General features: G+C 36.7%; 3 protein-coding genes across 4 annotated transcripts in view; 1 reads left to right on the top strand and 2 right to left on the bottom strand.

Moving 5' to 3' along the window:
- Positions 1 to 19,706, bottom strand: part of LOC105830687 (agrin) — a 569,188-nt gene that overhangs the window by 176,767 nt on the left and 372,715 nt on the right. The window lies entirely within an intron of this gene.
- LOC105830685 lies at positions 5,965 to 18,377 on the bottom strand. Of its 2 annotated transcripts, XM_028193234.2 has the most exons (4): positions 12,855 to 18,377; positions 12,639 to 12,725; positions 12,466 to 12,577; positions 5,965 to 7,340 (listed from the first exon to the last, which is right to left on the bottom strand). In XM_028193234.2, exons 1-3 carry the CDS (start codon positions 13,884 to 13,886, stop codon positions 12,485 to 12,487), a joined length of 1,212 nt encoding a protein of 403 aa, XP_028049035.2. In that variant the 5' UTR covers positions 13,887 to 18,377; the 3' UTR covers positions 5,965 to 7,340; positions 12,466 to 12,484. The 2 variants fall into 2 exon arrangements, with proteins under 2 accessions (XP_028049035.2, XP_028049036.2); XM_028193235.2 differs by lacking the exon at positions 12,466 to 12,577.
- Positions 16,845 to 18,396, top strand: LOC105830686 (putative gustatory receptor 28a). Its single transcript, XM_012670182.3, has 3 exons — positions 16,845 to 17,947; positions 18,115 to 18,201; positions 18,277 to 18,396. The coding sequence occupies exons 1-3, from the start codon at positions 16,868 to 16,870 to the stop codon at positions 18,373 to 18,375; spliced, it is 1,266 nt and encodes a 421-aa protein (XP_012525636.1). The 5' UTR covers positions 16,845 to 16,867; the 3' UTR covers positions 18,376 to 18,396.

Raw genomic sequence — 19,706 nt, 5'->3', positions numbered from 1 at the left:
AACTTATAATTCGTATATTCTGCCAGCAAAATTTCACGAAAATGGATAGGATAAACTGCCGGCGTGCGCGCGCGCGCGCGCACGGGGGATGGAGATTTCTATTTCAGCCCCCAACTGCGCGGCACGGCACGTGTTCGTTTCGACGATGATATATTTATTTCGCTCGCCGTCGATCGTCACATTTCTAATTGCATCCGGTTCTCTTCCCACTGTGGCCCTATATCCGCAAATATTCCGAATGTCAAACGTTATACGATCCGACAATATCGATTTTAAGAATACTGTTATACGTCGCGCTCGGAATAGCAACAAACTCGAGATTATTTAAAGATTATTCGTGTACACCGCACGCTACCAATTAATGTTTCATGTGCGACGTGAATTATCGTTTATTCGTCTATAAATTTTGCATTAATGTAAATTATGTAAATGTTTCAAACCGCAGATGTTACAGCGCGTAATCGTTTTTTACTTAATTCACTTATTAATTTTTAATTGAAAACTGTCGCGTGTATATATAATTAATTATTTTTAAAAATATTTTCTGTTTCTTTGATAAATAAAAATCAACTGGTTTTTTAATATCGCAGAAATCAATTTCGAGTAAATAGTAGCACTTCTTGAAATTATCTTACAAGAAAAATTTTCTTTAAATAATACCGTATGCATGTATGTAATTCACAGGTAAGTCATCCTAATTTTATCCCTATAAATTCAAATAAGCGTGAGCAACTGAGAATAAAGGTTGCCCCTATAAAAAGCCATAAAGCCGATTCTTTACAGCTTACGTGCTCTGCTAAATAAAACGTGCTACAAAAGAGCAATTTAACGAGCACTACGATCTGTCATAAAAATCCGTCGATATGATATAACGAACATACACACAACCACGCGTTATTGCTAATTGAAACGTTTCTTTATCACGCTAGCAAACGCTTTTTCTCTGCGTTATACATTTTACGTCGTTGCCACTGTAAATCGTTGATCGAGATAAAAAGCAAGATTACAATCGGCACTAAATCCAACACAAAATTTAAGGTTGAAATTTGAAGTTAATTATTATGGCACTATTTATACAATAATATACCGAATAAAACAGAATACTATAAAAGATGAGAAAAAGTGTTTTATATTTGTGACCGTAATTGCCTAATAAAATAATTATGATTAGAAGTTCCATTTTTTAATTTTTTTTGTAGTTATTATTGCTGTAATATTATACTGCTGTAACAATAAAAAATCTTATTAACAAAATTTAGTATAAATTATGGCAATATCAAATATCAATATAGTAAGATATATCAAGATATGTAAATGCAATTATAATTATAGTAAACATACCTAATAATTATAACTCGTATGGTTAAAATAACTGTAAATATATAGTTGATGAAAAATAATTGTAAAATACAGTTAAATTATGATAATTGCAACCACTTTTTTCTGTTAGTGCGGTTTTGACATTTTTCTTTTTTCCCCTCTAATTCCTTTCCTCGTCGTCGACTTTCGCGATGCGTGTAGGATCACGAAGACGGGACGAATACTATTGCTACCACCCTCATTTGGGATTGCTAAGCACGAAAAGGATCCAAGAGGGGTGCTCGGTCGTCGGAGGGTGCGTAACAGGGCGTTTAAGTATCCATTATCCGTTCTGTCGCGACGGTGAGCAACAAAAAGCTCGCGTCCAGGCTAATGGTTGGTGCGGCCCACATCGTTTCCTGCTCGAATAAAAGTAACTCGTATATATACAATGAAAAATGAGAGGACGAATACAACTTTCTTTCTTCCCTCCTTCCCCCCGGAATTAATAAAATATTCCTGAGCTTTGCCATTATACCAAAAATCGGTTCTCTTTCACACCGCAATTCCGAGAACATATCCAACGTTCGGGAAAATTCACGCGGCTCTCCAATAACGTTAAAAGCACGAGACTCACATTCGGTCGGTCGATTGGTCGGTCGGTCGGCCTGTCGGATGCTCTTTGCCAACGAGACATCGAGCTGTTTTATTGAACAACATCTTGGAAATTACATGAGGACAAGTCCCAGTGAATGCGGCCGTTCCCGACGAACCCGCTCGCTCTCGCGAGACGTTTAACCGATGTTGACCCCGTGATGCGTTTCCAATCTTGTAATGCAAAAAGTAAAGAGGTTAATCCAGCCTCGGCTTATTTACAACGTTTATCATAGATATGCCAGTACAGGCAAAATTTTTCGTTATACTTCACTGCAAAATTCGCTATAAATTTTACCAGGTACACTGAAAAAAAAAAATTTATCAAATTGAAATAAATATTTTTTGAAATAGTACCATACAGCAGTTTTGTAAAAAATAAATAATATTTATTTCAAATAAGATAATATTTTCTATAATTTAGAAAATGTATGATACACTTTCTAAATTATAGAAAACATTATCTTATTTGAAATAAATATTATATATTTTTTTTACGAAATATTTATTTCAATTTCGTATGTTTTTTTTCAGTGTATGGTGATAAGCTTAAAATGTATGTAGTAGATATTAATAAATCAGAGAAAATCACGTAAAATTCTTCGAAATACAATATTGTCCCACAATTGTCCGGATAAATTTATGAGAAAATTCTCTTTATACAGATAACAATTTTCTACGGGATCGGAATACATATATTATTTTGTGTTTAATTTGCGAATCGTTTATTCTGAAATCCTTTACGGATTTTGCACGTGGTATAACAAAAGAAGAGACCCTTTAATTTTTCGGCTACTATTCCTTCTTTATCTCTGTTCTTATTTCACAACGGTTCTCCTTATCTTGTTCTTATCCATTTCATTTTTCTTGCCGCCCGGCTTTACCTTTTTCTATCTGCTCCGCGAATTAGTCACTACTCTTTTAAATTGCGCGTCTTCATCTACCTTCATTTATCCGTTCTATAATCTTATCTTGGCTCATCTTTCTTCGGAGTCACGGTAAAACATCGCGGCATAAAAGGTAGCGCGGTAGATCCTTTCCCTTACTTATTATTACGACCGCAATAAGCCCTTCCGAATCCGATTTGCGGCTCTGCCGGATTATTAAGCGGCAGAGTTGTCGGGACGCGAATCAATTTTGCGCCTCTCAAAGATTAATCGCGCCGCTACTTTGCAGCTCCCGGCGAAATCAGTTAAACCCGTGGAAATCTCCTTTGATCGGGAGACGCATCTACGTACATTCGCGCGTAATGTACTGCGAACAACACAGATTTTTTTAAGCTACGAACAGAGAAAGAGAGAGAGAGAGACAGCGCACGGACTGTCTCCGCAAATATTACTGCTCCCTCCCAACTTAATCTATTTATTTATTGGTGGTTATCCGTGCGTTCTACGTTGTCGAGGGGCAAAGTGAACGAATTTTCCAAACACCGCGCGAAACCGCGCGAAACCGCGCGACATCGAGCGGGAATTGAAACGCATCGCGATCGCGATCGGGATACGAGAGAGGCGCGGATGGCGCAAAGACAATAGCTCGAGAGAAAATGGATCGAAGGGGGGAGGGGGAGGGGAATAGGGAATGGGAGACGCGAATGCACATCTTCGCCGAGGAGTCACGTACTTTATAAAACGCAGCCGTTACAACCGGTGTCGGAAACGGGAGAATGGGAAAACGTCCGCGTCCACATTGGTGCAAAGAAGGGGGACAGACTGGCCGGAACATATGCTTCCCTTCGCAATATAGCGGTGGAGGTGGGGGAGAGGGGGACGTCACCGACCGATAAACCCCCCGCAGAAATGAGCTTTTTTCGCCCATTTCTCTCTTTTCGCGCGACCGCCATCGCTCCTCCACAATTTTCGATCTGTCTCCCTTTCTCTCGCTCTCCTTTATATATCTCTTTACGCGAAAGCCAATTTTTCTGTTCTAGCTTGTAATGTGGTGATAAATGATCCCCCCCCCCCCCCCCGATAGACAGTGCAGATAGATGAGGCAAAATCTGGAATAACTAAAGCACACCGGAAGATCGAAAAGAGGACACCGCGTCTGTTCTCTTTTCTCCCGCAAAATACGCAAGAGTACGTTTTTGTGTTCACATTGCAACGAGCCGTTCGCGCGTTTCAGATGTACAACGGTTACGTTCAGAAAAACACAATCGTTACGCAACAATTAGCAATTCCCTAACATAATTGGCCTAAATTTAGAGATCTAACAGTGAGGGCCAATAATCACCGGCCGCTCACTGATTAACTCGTGTTTTCTGAACGTAAACATTGCTTGCCGAGGTTATTATTCTCCTGTCCTACCTCGTGTGGCCCCCGCTCCGCATCTTTGCTCCCCCTCGCCATCGACTCGAGGATATAGGAGTTTTCCACCGTGGAGTCACATATCTCGGCGTATACCGGGCTGGTCCTTCCTCCTGGTGTAACGAGCCAGGCCTATTTGGTGCGCGTACCGAGCGTCTAAACCTTTCCCGCGCGATCTCGTGCCGTGCACCGAACACAGCGACACAACACACTCGATTCCCGGCCCGCGTATCGGCTTGACGGGAAGCCGACGTACCGCACACGATCATCCATCCGCGGGGATGCGGATCGCCCGGGATAATCGACGTTAACGCGAATAATACGACGTTAACCGCGTCCGGGAAACCGGAAGTCGCCAACCAACCGCACCGCGCGAGCGACGCCGCGCATCGCAGACCGCAGCGCCACTAGCGCCGGGCCTTAAGGCCGTTCCGCATTAGCGATACCGAACACTGCGTTACCGACATTACCGACAGCTACATATTTGCGATGCGCGCGCGCGCGCGCACACTTGTACGATGTCTCTCGCGTAAGAAATGGCGTCCCTCGGCGCGTAAAAATTGAGGATCGCGCCGGTGTTGCATCTTTTTACCAAACGCCGCACGAGCGAGACGTCATTTAAGGTTTGTTTTTTATTCCTGCACTGCTGCGATAAGTTAGAATAAGGCAAATATATTTTTTTCTCATTCTAACCTATTGCACTAGTACTGCAGTGCAGGAATAAAAAACAAAACTTTAGTATCGAGTGAAACAGACACATTGGACGCCGGCGAATATCGGTATCGCGTCTTCTCACTCTTCATAGCTCTATCTTTCTCGAGCGGGCGACAAAGTCCATCCTGGTGAAGGATGCAACACCGACGCGATCCCCAATCTTTAAGCCGAGAGACACCATTTCTGCCTGGATGCGTGTTGCGTGAGAGATCGTAAAAGTGCGTGCGCGTCGCAAGTAGCCGTCGGTAATGATGGTAGCGCAGTGTTCCGAAATTTTTTCGCTTCTCCCCGTCACCACTTCACACACTTCGTGTGTGTGCGTGTGTGTGTGGTTGATCGCCGCGCTGGACTCCGAGGGACATTCTGGCTGGTACGTACTTACATACTATCTTAGGGACACCATAAATAACTAGTTTACGGGACCGCACTTTGATCTATACATAAAATAACGTGAAATTTAATACCGCTTGTCTTCTCACTCAATCACACTCGCCGCCTGAATCCTGAATTCTATGCGACTGTTCGGAGCCAAATTAACCAATCGGAATTCTCGGTTACAATATTTTATATACATTTACATTTATGTATAATTTCACAGTTTGAATAAATAAACAATTTAATCAATTGAATATTTTGTTTACAGTGTGTGCAAGGAAACAATTGTTATACTTTGCATCCATTTAAAACCATTAGGCCCGGTCTACAATAAGTCGTTAGTCGTTGGTCGTAAGAAATCTAACCAATCACAGTTGATCTTAGAGAAGAACATAATTGGTTAAATTTCTTACGACCAACGACTCATTGTAGACTGGGCTTTACACGTACATTTCCGAAATCGTAACCGTAAGATTTCGGCCAATCATATTGCTCAAATCAGCCGTAATCGACCGAGTTAACCAATCGGATTGCTCAGATTCTTACGGTACAATTACAGAAATGTACGTGCAACGGCCTTTAGTAGTGCAATGTCAGTGCCTGTACATTTTTCAAATTATTTTTTTGTTTTACCTATCTCTACATTTAGAAATACTGCAGACTCAACTCTATCTGTCCGTCTGTCTAAACTATATTTATGGGTGTCCCTTTTCCTTCGCCTTCTTTTTCCTGCTTCTGTTTTTACCTTATTTCTTCGTCGCAATATTGTACAGACATTTTTTCTTACATCGAATTCGCCTGAAATTCTTGAAGCGCTTGATTTCATTATTGCTATAATTAATATTGTTAGGGAAAAATATCGCAAAAACAGTAAAACTATGAAAAGACATAAAACAGTATTATAAAAACGGCTGTATTATCTGATGAAATACACTTTTTCGTTTACATTTATATTTCTGAAGTTTTGTGTCTTAGCTTTTATTTAAGAAATACTATCCAAAATCAAAGTGGTATATATTCCAGCATATAATCTTCTACTGTTTAACAAACATTGCATCAGAAGTCACTTGCACTTCAATTGTAGACTCTTCTACAAATACGAAGACGGTTTTATATTGGCAAAAATTAAATTAACCTTTAACTTTTTGTAAGGCTTTAATAAAATTTTTTGTTAAGGTCTAATCGGAGTTAATTATACAAAAAAGATTTTATCCTCTACTATCCCGTTCACCCTTTTCTTCCTTTTTCCTCCACTTTTCAATATCACGTTGTTACATTTATTGAAAATGAGTTGGGTTTACTGAGAACCGGATATCAAGTTTATAGCGCGGTTTATTCTACTAATAAATACTTTGTTGTAAAAATACCGATACTTCGGTTTATGACGGAAATAAACTGACAGGACGCCCATTCTTAAGTCCCGAATCTAATGGCCTCGACTATTACAATACTAAAACTCGAGCGTATTCTCCGTCTCGCGTTACAATGCTAAATCCGAATGGCGCCCATCCGTTCAGCTGTGTAACTCGAGGAGCAGGTTTCATTCCGTTCCGAATCGACCTGTCGCGCGAAATCGGTGCGACCTGTAGTTCTATAGACACGACGGCGCTGGCGATTATATTTTAACGAGGACGTCACGTAGGACGTTTCGACTGAGAAGACACGAAGGGATGCCGCGCGTTCCGCCCAGAACTTCCCTCCTACCTGCTTTTCTCTCGGCTGCCAGTCACGCGAAATCTTCGTCCTCCATTCGTGTATATATCTTCTGGCAAGATCACTGCCGCTTTTATATTCAACGTTACTTTCGCGTTACGCGAGCGCCCGGTTCTCTCTTTCTTTTTCCCTCTTTTATTTCTAAATGCAGAATAAACGGCTCCTCCGTGTTGTCGCCCCCAATAACACGCCAATATCTCGAGTTGCAACTTCTTAATACGCTTGTGACGCTTGCTACGTCATGCAAATCACGTCGTACCGGTCAAAAATATTGCATCGTCCCTAAAAATACAGAAAACGCAAGTAAATCATTAAGCTCTCTTTGTTTTTTCCCCTTAAAGCATTCCTATCATATTGCGTCAGATAAAAATATTAAAGTACATAGAGAAAAAAAGGCGATTATGAACTAGAATGTGTGGTTATAGAATTCACGACATTCATTTTGTATATTTTGTGTTGAATTTTGGAAATAACAATCTAAATGACTAAAAAGTCGCGCTTATTTTCCTTTTTTACTCTCTAAATTGCAATTAGTGTACTAATTTGCAGTGGTATACATCTATTGTCTTTTAGTAAGTTTATTTCAAAATTAGTGTATAATCACTGAAAGATCAGTGTATTTATTTCACTGAATGGCAAGTTATAAGTATATCACTGAAAACCAGTGTATTTTCACTGATTGTAATTTAGAAATTGAAATCCAAATTAAATAATAAGGAAAAAAGCCAAGATATGGATGATCATGACAAAATTCTCATAATAAAAAATCACAAGAATGCGAAATAAAAATTCTTCACGATATCAAATGTATGTATGTGTAATGCGCCTTAGGATTATTTCATCTCATTTCGTATCACAGAGAGAATCACTATCTTTCGTTGCTTTTGCAGGAAAGGACTTCGGCTTTTATACACAGTGTTATTTTTCTGTTATACGAGCGCACATGAAGAGTGACACACTGCGGTGTTTACGAGCGTCCATTTGGAAGTACAAAATATACATGGAACCCTCAAAATTTGTGAGTGACGTCCTTATATAAACTACTCGAACCGAGTATAGTATTAAGAATACAAATATGTGTGTGTGTGTGTGTGTGTGTGTGTGCTGCGCGCGCGCGTGCGCACGTGCGTCTGTCATGACAAATTCGAAATAAAAGATTTATCGCTCTCCTAAAATTTCTCAAATGCGAAAAGTAGTTGACATTTCTCGTCACATATGAAGTAAGACTAAGCTATTTATACATGAAATTTTATTTAATCGATTTAATCAATCATTTTCCCTATTCGCTGATACACGATTCATGAGATTAAAATGACATCGAAGAAGATACGAAAGAGATCATAGCCAATGTTTATATGCAATGAAAAATACTTTAATGTTCTGTAAAAATAATGTTCACCTTTCTGTAAAACAATTTTGAATTGTTTTTATTCTTACAATTTTTTGTATTGAATAAAAGAATACATTTTTGTATACGTCATACGTTTCTCGATTTATGCATATTATACATATATCATTTTAAAAAGATAATATGGAATACATATCGACAGATATGTATTCAATTTGTCTTTGTTGAACTAAACAAAATAAAGACAAGGAAAAAGAAAAAAGAAAATGTCATTCGCATTCGTACTACATTTCGATCAAGCGAGCATTTAAAAAAAGAAAGTAAAAAATCAAGAAAAAAGAAACAGATAGCTACGAAAAAAATGAATAGTGAACCTATTGCTAGTCAATTATTCCTAATGCAATGAATATACAGTGAATATGTAGTGAATATGCAGTGTATTTCAGAATATATTTTTAAATGATTCAAATCCTATCTAAAAAAAGGCATGTAAAGTCGATTGCTCGCATTTCTCGAACATCATTGTTGTCGCTTTTCCGCGATGCCAATTGGTTCTCTCGCTGCGCTTACTTCGTGTTGCAAGAGTAGCTGTCATTGCAATTGAATTTTGACAGCTGTCAAATTTGTATAAATATTATCTATACATTTATTGTTGTAATTTATTTTTAAAAGGTAAAAAATAAAAAGTTAAGTAGCGCGCGCGAAGCACGCGTCTGTGGTGTCTAATGGTATATAAACTTGAAATATTTTTTATATTCTTTGATAATAATGGTATAAATATTTATTTTATATATTTTTATAAATGTTTATCATAATTTTTTAAATACCTGACAAACTCAGACATAAAAATATGTACAAATAATTTAGCTTCTGAAACGGACCAATCTCCAATTTAGTTCAAATTTTGGAAATTTCATTTAGTGAAAAAAAACATATGCAAGGATTTTTGGCGACTCAAAAAAAATTTTTTTAAATGTCGGTAAGGAAATCCATAATTTGTAGACAAAAATTTAAATGTGTGTGTGTGTGCGTTTGTGTGTGACCACAGCGAAGCAATGTCTTTGTTTACTTTTTTTATGGGTGTACTTGTAAAATGAGTAAGTGTTAATTCCGTTACCAGACATTGTATTGAAAACCTGCAAACACATGTGAACTTTACTTCGTTTGCAGTGTGCACATGGGTTAGCGACTTGGATGGGGTGCGTGCGTGAGTGAGTAAATAAGTGAGTGAGCCGGGAGTAAGCCGGAAGTGAGCGAGGAGTGAGCCAGGAGTGAGCCGGAAGTGAGCCGGGAGTGAGCGAGGAGTGAGCGAAGAGTGAGCCAGGAGTGAGCCGGGACTAAGCCGGGAGTGAGCGAGGAGTGAGCCGGGAGTGAGCCGGGAGTGAGCCAAGAGTGAGCCAGGAGTGAGCCAGGAGTGAGCCGGGAGTGAGCCAGGAGTGAGCCAGGAGTGAACCAGGAGTGAGCGAGTGAGTGAGCGAAGAGTGAGCCGGGAGTGAGCGAGGAGTGAGCCGGGAGTAAGCGAGGAGTGAGCCGGGAGTGAGCCGGGAGTAAGCCGGGAGTGAGCCAGGAGTGAGCCAGGAGTGAACCAGGAGTGAGCGAGTGAGTGAGCGAAGAATGAGCCGGGAGTGAGCGAGGAGTGAGCCGGGAGTGAACCAGGAGTGAGCCGGGAGTGAGCCAGGAGTGAGCCAGGAGTGAACCAGGAGTGAGCGAGTGAGTGAGCGAAGAGTGAGCCGGGAGTGAGCGAGGAGTGAGCCGGGAGTGAGCAAGGAGTGAGCCGGGAGTGAGCCGGGAGTGAGTCAGGAGTGAGCGAGGAATGAGCCGGGAGTGAGCGAGTGAGTGAGCGAGGAGTGAGCCGGGAGTGAGCCGGGAGTGAGCCGGGAGTGAGCCGGAAGTGAGCGAGTGAGTGAGCGAGTGAGTGAGCGAGGAGTGAGCGAGGAGTGAGCCGGGAGTGAGCGAGGAGTGAACCAGGAGTGAGCGAGTGAGTGAGCGAGGAGTGAGCCGGGAGTGAGCCGGGAGTGAGCCGGGAGTGAGCGAGTGAGTGAGCGAGGAGTGAGCGAGGAGTGAGCCGGGAGTGAACCGGGAGTGAGCCGGGAATGAACCGGGAGTAAGCCGGGAGTGAGCCGGGAGTGAGTCGAGAGTGAGCCGGGAGTGAGCCGGGAGTGAACCGGGAGTAAGCCGGGAGTGAGCCACGAGTGAGCCAGGAGTGAGCCGGGAGTGAACCGGGAGTAAGCGGGGAGTGAGCCAGGAGTGAGCCAGGAGTAAACCAGAAGTGAGCGAGTGAGTGAGCGAAGAGTGAGCCGGGAGTGAGCCGGGAGTGAGCCGGGAGTGAGCAAGGAGTGAGCCGGGAGTGAGCCGGGAGTGAGCCGGGAGTGAGCCAGGAGTGAGCCGGGAGTGAACCAGGAGTGAGCGAGTGAGTGAGCGAAGAGTGAGCCGGGAGTGAGCGAGGAGTGAGCCGGGAGTGAGCAAGGAGTGAGCCGGGAGTGAGCCGGGAGTGAGCCGGGAGTGAGCCAGGAGTGAACCAGGAGTGAGCGAGTGAGTGAGCGAGGAGTGAGCGAGGAGTGAGCGAGGAGTGAGCCGGGAGTGAGCCGGGAGTGAGCCGGGAGTGAACCGGGAGTAAGCCGGGAGTGAGCGAAGAGTGAGCCGGGAGTGAGCGAGGAGTGAGCGAGGAGTGAGCCGGGAGTGAGCCAGGAGTGAGCGAGTGAGTGAGCGAGTGAGTGAGCGAAGAGTGAGCCGGGAGTGAGCCGGGAGTCAGCCGGGAGTGAGCCAGGAGTGAACCAGGAGTGAGCCAGGAGTGAACCAGGAGTGAGCGAGTGAGTGAGCGAGTGAGTGAGCGAGGAGTGAGCGAGGAGTGAGCCGCGAGTGAACCGGGAGTAAGCCGGGAGTGAGCCGGGAGTGAGCCGGGAGTGAGTCGGGAGTGAGCCGGGAGTGAGTCGGGAGTGAGCCGGGAGTGAGCCGGGAGTGAGCCGGGAGTGAGCCGGGAGTGAACCGGGAGTAAGCCGGGAGTGAGCCGGGAGTGAGCGAGGAGTGAGCGAGGAGTGAGTGAGTGAGCGAACTGGCAAGTGAGCGAGGAGTGAGCGAGGAGTGAACGAGGACTGAGCGCGTGAGCGAGCTGGCGAGTGAGCGAAGAGTGAGCGAGGAGTGAGCGAGTGAGCGAGGAGTGAGCCAGTGAGTGACTGAGTGTGTGAGTGAGTGAGTGAAAAAGGGTGCAAGGAAGGGAGCAAACGAGCGAACGTAACTAGATAAATATGTAGCTAGGTATCTAGGTAGCTAGATAGCAGTAAGTATGCAAGTAGGTATGTATGTTGGTATGTATGTATGTAGGTAGGTATGTAGGTATGTATGTATGTATAATTAAACTTTAAATTTTTTTATTTAAAATTGCAGAAGACGTTTGATTAATGTAAATGAAAGATAGAGAAAATCAAATTGCAATTATTATTATTTTTAAAGTGAAAAGTCAAATAGCGCGCGCGCAGCGCGCGCCTGTAATGTTCTAGTATGACAATAAAAGACTCATAGAAGACGAGAAGCAGAACAAAGAAGCAAATTTCTAAATTTAATTTTATAATATCAATAAAAATAACTATTTAAGAATTCTTCATGAAAACAAACGCACATAAATTCAAATGTAAATGATACATTTACACGTTTCTGGATTTTTTGTTTCTTATGCTACAGATGCACAATAAAAACGATAAATTATTTCATATCAGCATCTTCAATTAAAATAAGGGAAAATTTTTTTATGCGTTATATGTATTTCATATATTCATTAATTGAATGTGTACAGCAATTAATATTTATCTAATATTAACAATGTGTTTTATCTTATTAGATTATATTTTCTGATACACTTTTATTATGTGCAAATTATCTTGAAACATATTATAAAGTCATATAATGTCAGACAAAAAGAGACTCGTTGCAAAGCGCATTAAATTGGTATTGTGAATTAAATACTTAGTTTTTTAGACTAAATATTCTGCATAATATTAAATATTTTACAGACAAGTTGTAAGAAAAAAATTTATCTGAAAATAATTTATTGTTTGATTGTACCTTTCTTTAATTAATTTATTTATGTATAGTTTGTAGACTTTCCATTGCAGTCATTGAACATCAACAGAAACTGTATTAAAATCAAGACATACGTAGTAATGTTACCTATGATCTAAAAACAAAACCACAAAGTAATATAAATTTAATTAATAAAAGCAATCAATTCTACTCACCGTAGTGACAAGGGTCGCATTTATATTAAAACCTTTTGTTGAAAATATATTTTTGCAATGCAATATTTGCAAAGAAAATAGCTGCAGCTGCAATGTTAGATAATACAGAACCTACTGACTTAGATATAAAGTCAAATAATTACTTTAAAATTCAATATATATAAAACAAGTCGCATTAATATTCTGAAAATATAAAAATATATAGAGTAGCATTACCTCGTTTTTCACTTTTTCATCATTAATACTATTAGACACAACGTGAATATTAGTACCAATTTCAAGAGCTCGATTTTTGCCGATCTCGCAGGCCCACACTATTAGAAATATTTTTAGAATTTGATATATTATTACATACAACAAGAAAGACCAATTCTGAAAATCTTTCAGGCCTTTTATGAAGTCTGGCCACTCCGATATGTAAAAATACAAAGTGAAAGTTATTTCGAAAAAAGTTATGACCATAGTAGCGAAGAGCTGCATACTGAATGCCAAATTCAACATCTGCACTGTGTCACTAATTATTAGGTGTTGTTTTTTCAGAATTTTGATTTCCATTAATAAAAACAGATTTCTTTGATATGTCTGACTGAATAGATGCGGCACATCCTTCACCACGGCCTCCTGAAGATTCACTAGATTGTTGTTGATATTTTTGAAACAAGCTGTTAATATACAAACACAATTCAAGTATAGCATATCCATTTGAAATACCACTAAGCTAACGTATATTGTGTATAACTCCTCGACAAGATTAAATATAAACTTGTTGTAAAATAACATCAATATTACGAGATGAAAGAAAAAACCGAAGATGTCTTTCGCGTGAATTAGTTTTGACAGTTTCTTATATGTATCCAAAGGCAGTTTTGAAGAGACATCCATTATAGTCTGGAGTAAACGCATTCGTGGACCGCTTAAGATGCATGTGATAATTATTATAAAACTGTGGAGTATATAGAAACAAGTATTCTCAAAAGTCATGGACATATGATTAAAATCGGTCTCTCCAGAAATATTTATATCACTGAACACCATAAGACCACAAGCGCAGACAACACAAATAACAACGGTTGACAGAATATAGCGCAATTTGGACATTTCGAAGGTTGAAGCATTGATCTTGTATGGGAATATTCCAAGAATGTGAGAACAGATGAAGCAGGGATACATCAAGGATTGAAAGTCCGTGGCTTTAAAAGGCCTCCATCTTTTCAATTCGACTTCTTGGTATTTTGAGAAATCGAACATGATCAAAATGTTTTGAAAATATAAACACCTCACAATCTCTTGTCAGTTGCAGACGTAAATTGGATGACTAGTGTTATTCTTACCCAGCAAATTTAATTTTCAAACTGGAGACAAGTGCCGTCTTGAAAGAAATAAGTCTTAAAAGACACTTTGTTAGGAGTCAAGTAACCATGGCGCTCTTCGATCGACAACTATACCTCTGGGATACAATAACGTAATGTGTAAAATAATGATGTGTAATTGTTCTGACAACCCATCAAATTATGTACGCAAACATGAAAGAGATAATATCGACAACATTCATGTGGACGAGTAATTCCCCAAGTAATATTAATGTTTCCTTTTTCCTTCAATTATATGTTTGGAAAATCTATCTCTTATCTTTTTATTTTAAATATATCTCTTATCTTTATTACCACTCTGTCGTAATTTTTATTATAAAAATTCTTAAATTAATTACTTAATTACAGCAGTTTGGAAGTAAATGTTACTTTAACAAGTAAAGTCAATAGCAACACTAAATAGCAAAAATGCAATTACTTAATTACTATCAAGTCGTTTTTTATCAGTTACGTTATGAAAGATTTTTACAAAATTAATTAAAAGCTTGTTTATTTTATTTAAAGAAAAATTTCTTTTTTGTCTTTAACTTTATAACAATAGCGCAATATCTATTATAATTTTTTATTTACCTATATGTACATACGAATTTAAATAGTGCAAAGATCTTGATAATATTTATTTGTTTCGTAGATGATCGAAGTAAAACTATAGATATGAAAATTATATATCTTCTTGCTTTACTTCTTGGATATTCTAGAGGTAATAAGAGAAAAGTCGTAGTTAGTTACTTTACACCTAACAAAGTTGTAAGTCTTATTTCACAACGCAATAAATGTTAATATTTTAAAAATTAAATTTATCAACTATAGACAGATTGCGAGAAATTAACGTTAACTTGCATTCACCGTGAAAACATAAAAAATTGCACTTAAGAAGACAAATTTTTGTCAATACATTGCTAAAGTATATTAATAACATTTTTAATTCACGTCTACCTGATTATATAATTTTAAAATTCAGATTATTGTTCTCATAATATTTTGACGAACATATTCGAATCGTTATCAAAATTTCAAAGAATCAAAGATAAAAGAAAAGAGAATATATGGCATCTTCTGTGCCATGGATTTTGAATCGCCTATATATTCTTGCTTTACTTTTTTTTCGGTTTTTGGGAATACATCCATACAAAATCAACGCTACAACTATCATGACATGCAAACATGTTATATCGTATTAACCATTATTATTTGTATTTCTTGCGTTTTCGAACTACCATTTCTCTATAACATTAATGTAACTGAAAACATTTAAAAACATACCCAGGAAACTTGAAAGATCTCTTTATCTATATTTTTCTTTTAACTATATTTATCAGAATCTATCTATATTTTTGGATTTTTCTTTCTGATCGTGCAAGGGTCGATGTATTTTGTCTCTAACCTATTTGGCGTCTTTATACGTGAATTGTGTTTGTGTATTAAAAGCCTGTTTCAAGCAAATCAACGATAATCTGGTGAATCTGCGAAAATTCGTAGCGGACCGTGAACCATATCATTTGAAGAGAACTCATCATTATTATATTAATAAAGCTCAAAGCTCTAAAAAAGCAACATATGATAATCAGTGACGCAGTACAGATGCTGAAAATAATCTTCACTTTGCAACTTCTTTCTACAATAACTTTTACCTTCACTTAAATTACTTTTAACATTATTTCTTAATGCACATACAAGTGGGTGACAAAAAATGGAAGCTTATTATGAATTTCATATTGCATTTGTAATATATTACATTGTAAAAATATTGTTGATAGTATGGGTTTGCAGCTATTTTCCCTGTAATTAATGCATGGTAAAGATATGTTTTCCGCAAAAGGACTTATTGGCTGCTACCTTTCTTACTGCGGTAAGTAACTAATTATTTGTTTTTGTAAGTAGATATATTTAGTTTTACTTTGTCGTATTAAGTTTTTAGGTGGGTGGTATTACTACGTACTTATTACTTTTGGTACAATTCCTATTTATGTTCAATTCTTGTGAAGGAAAATTTAGAACTAACGTCATGATAGAATAGTTAATGAACAGATATCTGATATCGAATAAAGAAATTGCTAATATTGAAGTAAACTTAAAAGAAGCACCTTTATTTTTCAGAAATTAAGGATTACAATATTAATACTGCTAAAAACATAACTATCACATATGTTCAAAAAATATCATGAGGCAGCAACTGTCGATAAAAATTGTCAGTGAGCATATAGCAGAAAAGGAGATCTTTTAATAAATCTAACAGCAATATTAAATACACAAAATATAATTACTTAAATGCTCAAATCATAATATAAATAAATTTATTAAATACATTATAGTGATAAAGAAATTATTCATTTTATTTAAATTAAAAGTTTGTCTTTACGTTTCTAACATTACAACAGCGCATTGTGCTTATAATCTTTGTTATAATCTAAACTTGTAACTTTTTATTCTAATTAAAGTTGTGAAATCTTGATAATGGTAATTTGTTTCGTATGTATAATCTAGATTTTAGATAGTAAAATTATGGACATGAAACTACTATTTTAAGTAATTTCATGATAATTTTTTGCGTGTTCCGAAGATGATAATAAAAACCTATAGTTATTTTAAATAATTTACATATTCCTGACTCTTGTTATGCTGTAAGAGATGTAACTGTTTAATAGTTTTTAAATATTAGTTTTACGAGTCAGTTGTACTAGTTTTCAAAGTAAACTTGTCGAATATTGATAGATTGCGAGAAGTTTATCAATTTATTCGCTGTAGAAATCAAAAGAATTATAACTGAAAAAAATTGTTATAAACACTGGAAAATATTAGTATTGATATTAATCACATTAATAATATTAAAATTCCTTTAATAATAATTTGCAATTATATATGATTATTGTTTCTTATACCACTTCGGCAAATATGTTCAATTCGTCATCGACGTTTAAAGAAATCAAAGGTATAAGAAAAGAGAAAATATGGCAGCTTTTTCGTGCCACAGATTTTGAATCACTGATGTATCCTTGCTTCACTTTTTCTCGCTTTTTGGGAATACATCCGTACAAAATCAACGCTTCAATTATCAAGACATGCAAATTCTGTTATATCCTTTCGACCATTATTATTTGTGCCTTTTGCGTTTTCGAAGTACTAATTCTCTATGATATTAATGTTACTGATAACATTTTATTTAAAAACATACCCAGGAAACTCGAACGTAACTGCTTCTACATTTTCGGCGGTTTCATAACAATTGTCACATTCATACAGAGTGGACCACGAATGCGTTTACTTCAAACTATACTGCAGCTCTCTTTGATACTGCCACCGAAATCATATCAAAATCTATCTAGACTAATCCATGCAAAAGATATTTTTGGATTCTTCTTTCTAATCATGCAAGGATGGATGTATTTTCCTAAGGTGCAATTTGGCATCTTGCGCCAGATTTTTGCAATATACATATCTCTGTTAGTGTTTGAAGTGGATATGCTATACATGAATTGTGTTTGCGTATTAAAAGCTTGTTTTAAGCAAATTAACGACAATCTAGCGAATCTGCAAAAAATCATGGCAAAACGTGAGCCATATGTTCTGAAAGAAACTCATCAGAGAAACCTACTTCTATTGATAAAGCTCAATGCTGTGAAAAAGCAACATATGATAATTAGTGACACAGTGCAAATGCTGAAAATAGTTTTCAATTTGCAACTTTTTTCTACCATGATTATCACCTTCACTCAAATTATTTTTAACCTTTACTATTACTTAATGCAGATACAAGTGGGTATAAATGTTCAAAAAATAGAATTTTATTACGGGTATCTTATCGCAGTTATAATATATTACTTTACAAAAGTATTGTTGATGGTATGGAGTTGTGAAACTGGCAAGAATCAAGCCGCAGAGATCATTACTACCGTTCATGAAGTGCTTAATAGTGCCAGCGATAAGCAAATAAAATACGAGGTAGATTTTAAAAATTATAATTTAGTTTGCGTATTTTACATATTTTTCTAATTATGTTCAATGTACACGTATATTAATGCAATTTTTAATGTGTTAATTTATCTAATTCATAATTGAATCTTTTAATTCTGATGTATTAAAAAACTTTTTGATTTGTAACGTTACAGTTGCAGTTATTTTCCCTACAATTAATGCATTATAGAAATATATTTTCCGCAAAAGGCCTTACTGTGAATGCTACGTTTTTCACTGCGGTGAGTGACCAATCATTTGATTTTGAAGTAAATATAGATATATTTAGTTTTATTTTATCGTAATATTTTTTTTAGATGATGGGTAGCATTACCATGTATTTATTAATTTTGGTACAATTCTTATTGATGTTCAATATTTGCGCAGGAAAATCTAGAATTAATGTCATGATATAATCTAGTTAACACAAAAATATCTCATATCGAATATGAAATTGATATCGAAAATAGAAGTCAATATTAGAATAAACATCTTAAAGAAAATGGTACCCCCTTATTTCTCGGAAACTAAATATTGCACAATATTAAAACATTCACTTACACAGAAAAAAAACCCGTAACTATTTAATTTTCAAATGCGGAAATAAAACTTGCATGATTTTGCCTTACAAATTGCATAGTTTAGTTTAATCTAAATATATTATATGTATGTTATTGAAAATATTAGATTATTTTATATGTTAATCACGATCTGATGAATCTGAGAAAACTCATGACGAACATTGAATCATATCTTTTAAGGGGAAATCATCACAAGCAGAGAAATCAATTCCTACTGATAAAGATTAAGTCTCTACAAAAGTAGCATCTAGCAATTAACTTTCAGATACTGCAAATCTGCAGTTTGCAACTTTTCTACTATAGTTATAGCCTTCAATAAAGTAATTTTTGACCTGTACTTTTACTCAATGCATAAATACATATATATAAAATATATATTTATTAATATTCTAGAAACATATATATATATATATATATATATATATATATACATACATATTATTTAATAATAAAAATTAAATTAGTAATAAAATATAAAAAGTATTTAATTTAATTTAATTTAATTATATAACATATGTTCATAAAATACAACAAAGTAGCAAATAGCAAATGCATTGCTAATAAGCAGATCGGAAAGACGATATTGTAATGAGTTTAACAGCGATATTATATATAGAAATTACTTAATTAATTGCTTTACAATGTTACTAGTCATACTATAAAAAGAATATTAAATACACCATGTTGATTAAGAAAACTGTCTATTTTATTTAAAGTAAAAATTTTGTTTCCCTAATTTTATATATCAGCATAAAAAGTATATTTCTATTATACCTTTTTATTTATCTACATATAAATTTAATAAAAAATTTCAAAATATCTTGATAATATTTATTTGTTTGTGCATAATTAAGATGTGCAATACAATGGATTATATATAACAGCAATTATACTTAATTACTTTATGCACATTTCGAAAATGATAAGCAGAAAGCTATTGTTACTTTATGACTAATGTATTTCCGAGTTCTATTTCGCTATACGTTGCAAAACTATATATTAGTAGTTTTAAAATTAAATTCATCAGTTGTAGGCAGATTACAAGAAGTCTATGTTGATTTACACATTTATCATAGAAACACAAGAAATTATACTTACAAGTAGAAGAAACATCCTTATAAACATATTGATGCTAAAGTGTGTTTGTAACATAAATAATATCTCTT

The sequence above is a fragment of the Monomorium pharaonis genome, chromosome 9 (genome assembly GCF_013373865.1).
Source record: "Monomorium pharaonis isolate MP-MQ-018 chromosome 9, ASM1337386v2, whole genome shotgun sequence".
Classification (NCBI taxonomy): Eukaryota; Metazoa; Arthropoda; class Insecta; order Hymenoptera; family Formicidae; genus Monomorium; species Monomorium pharaonis.
Note: the sequence above shows the minus strand (reverse complement) of the source record. Positions and strands in the feature narration are given on the sequence as shown.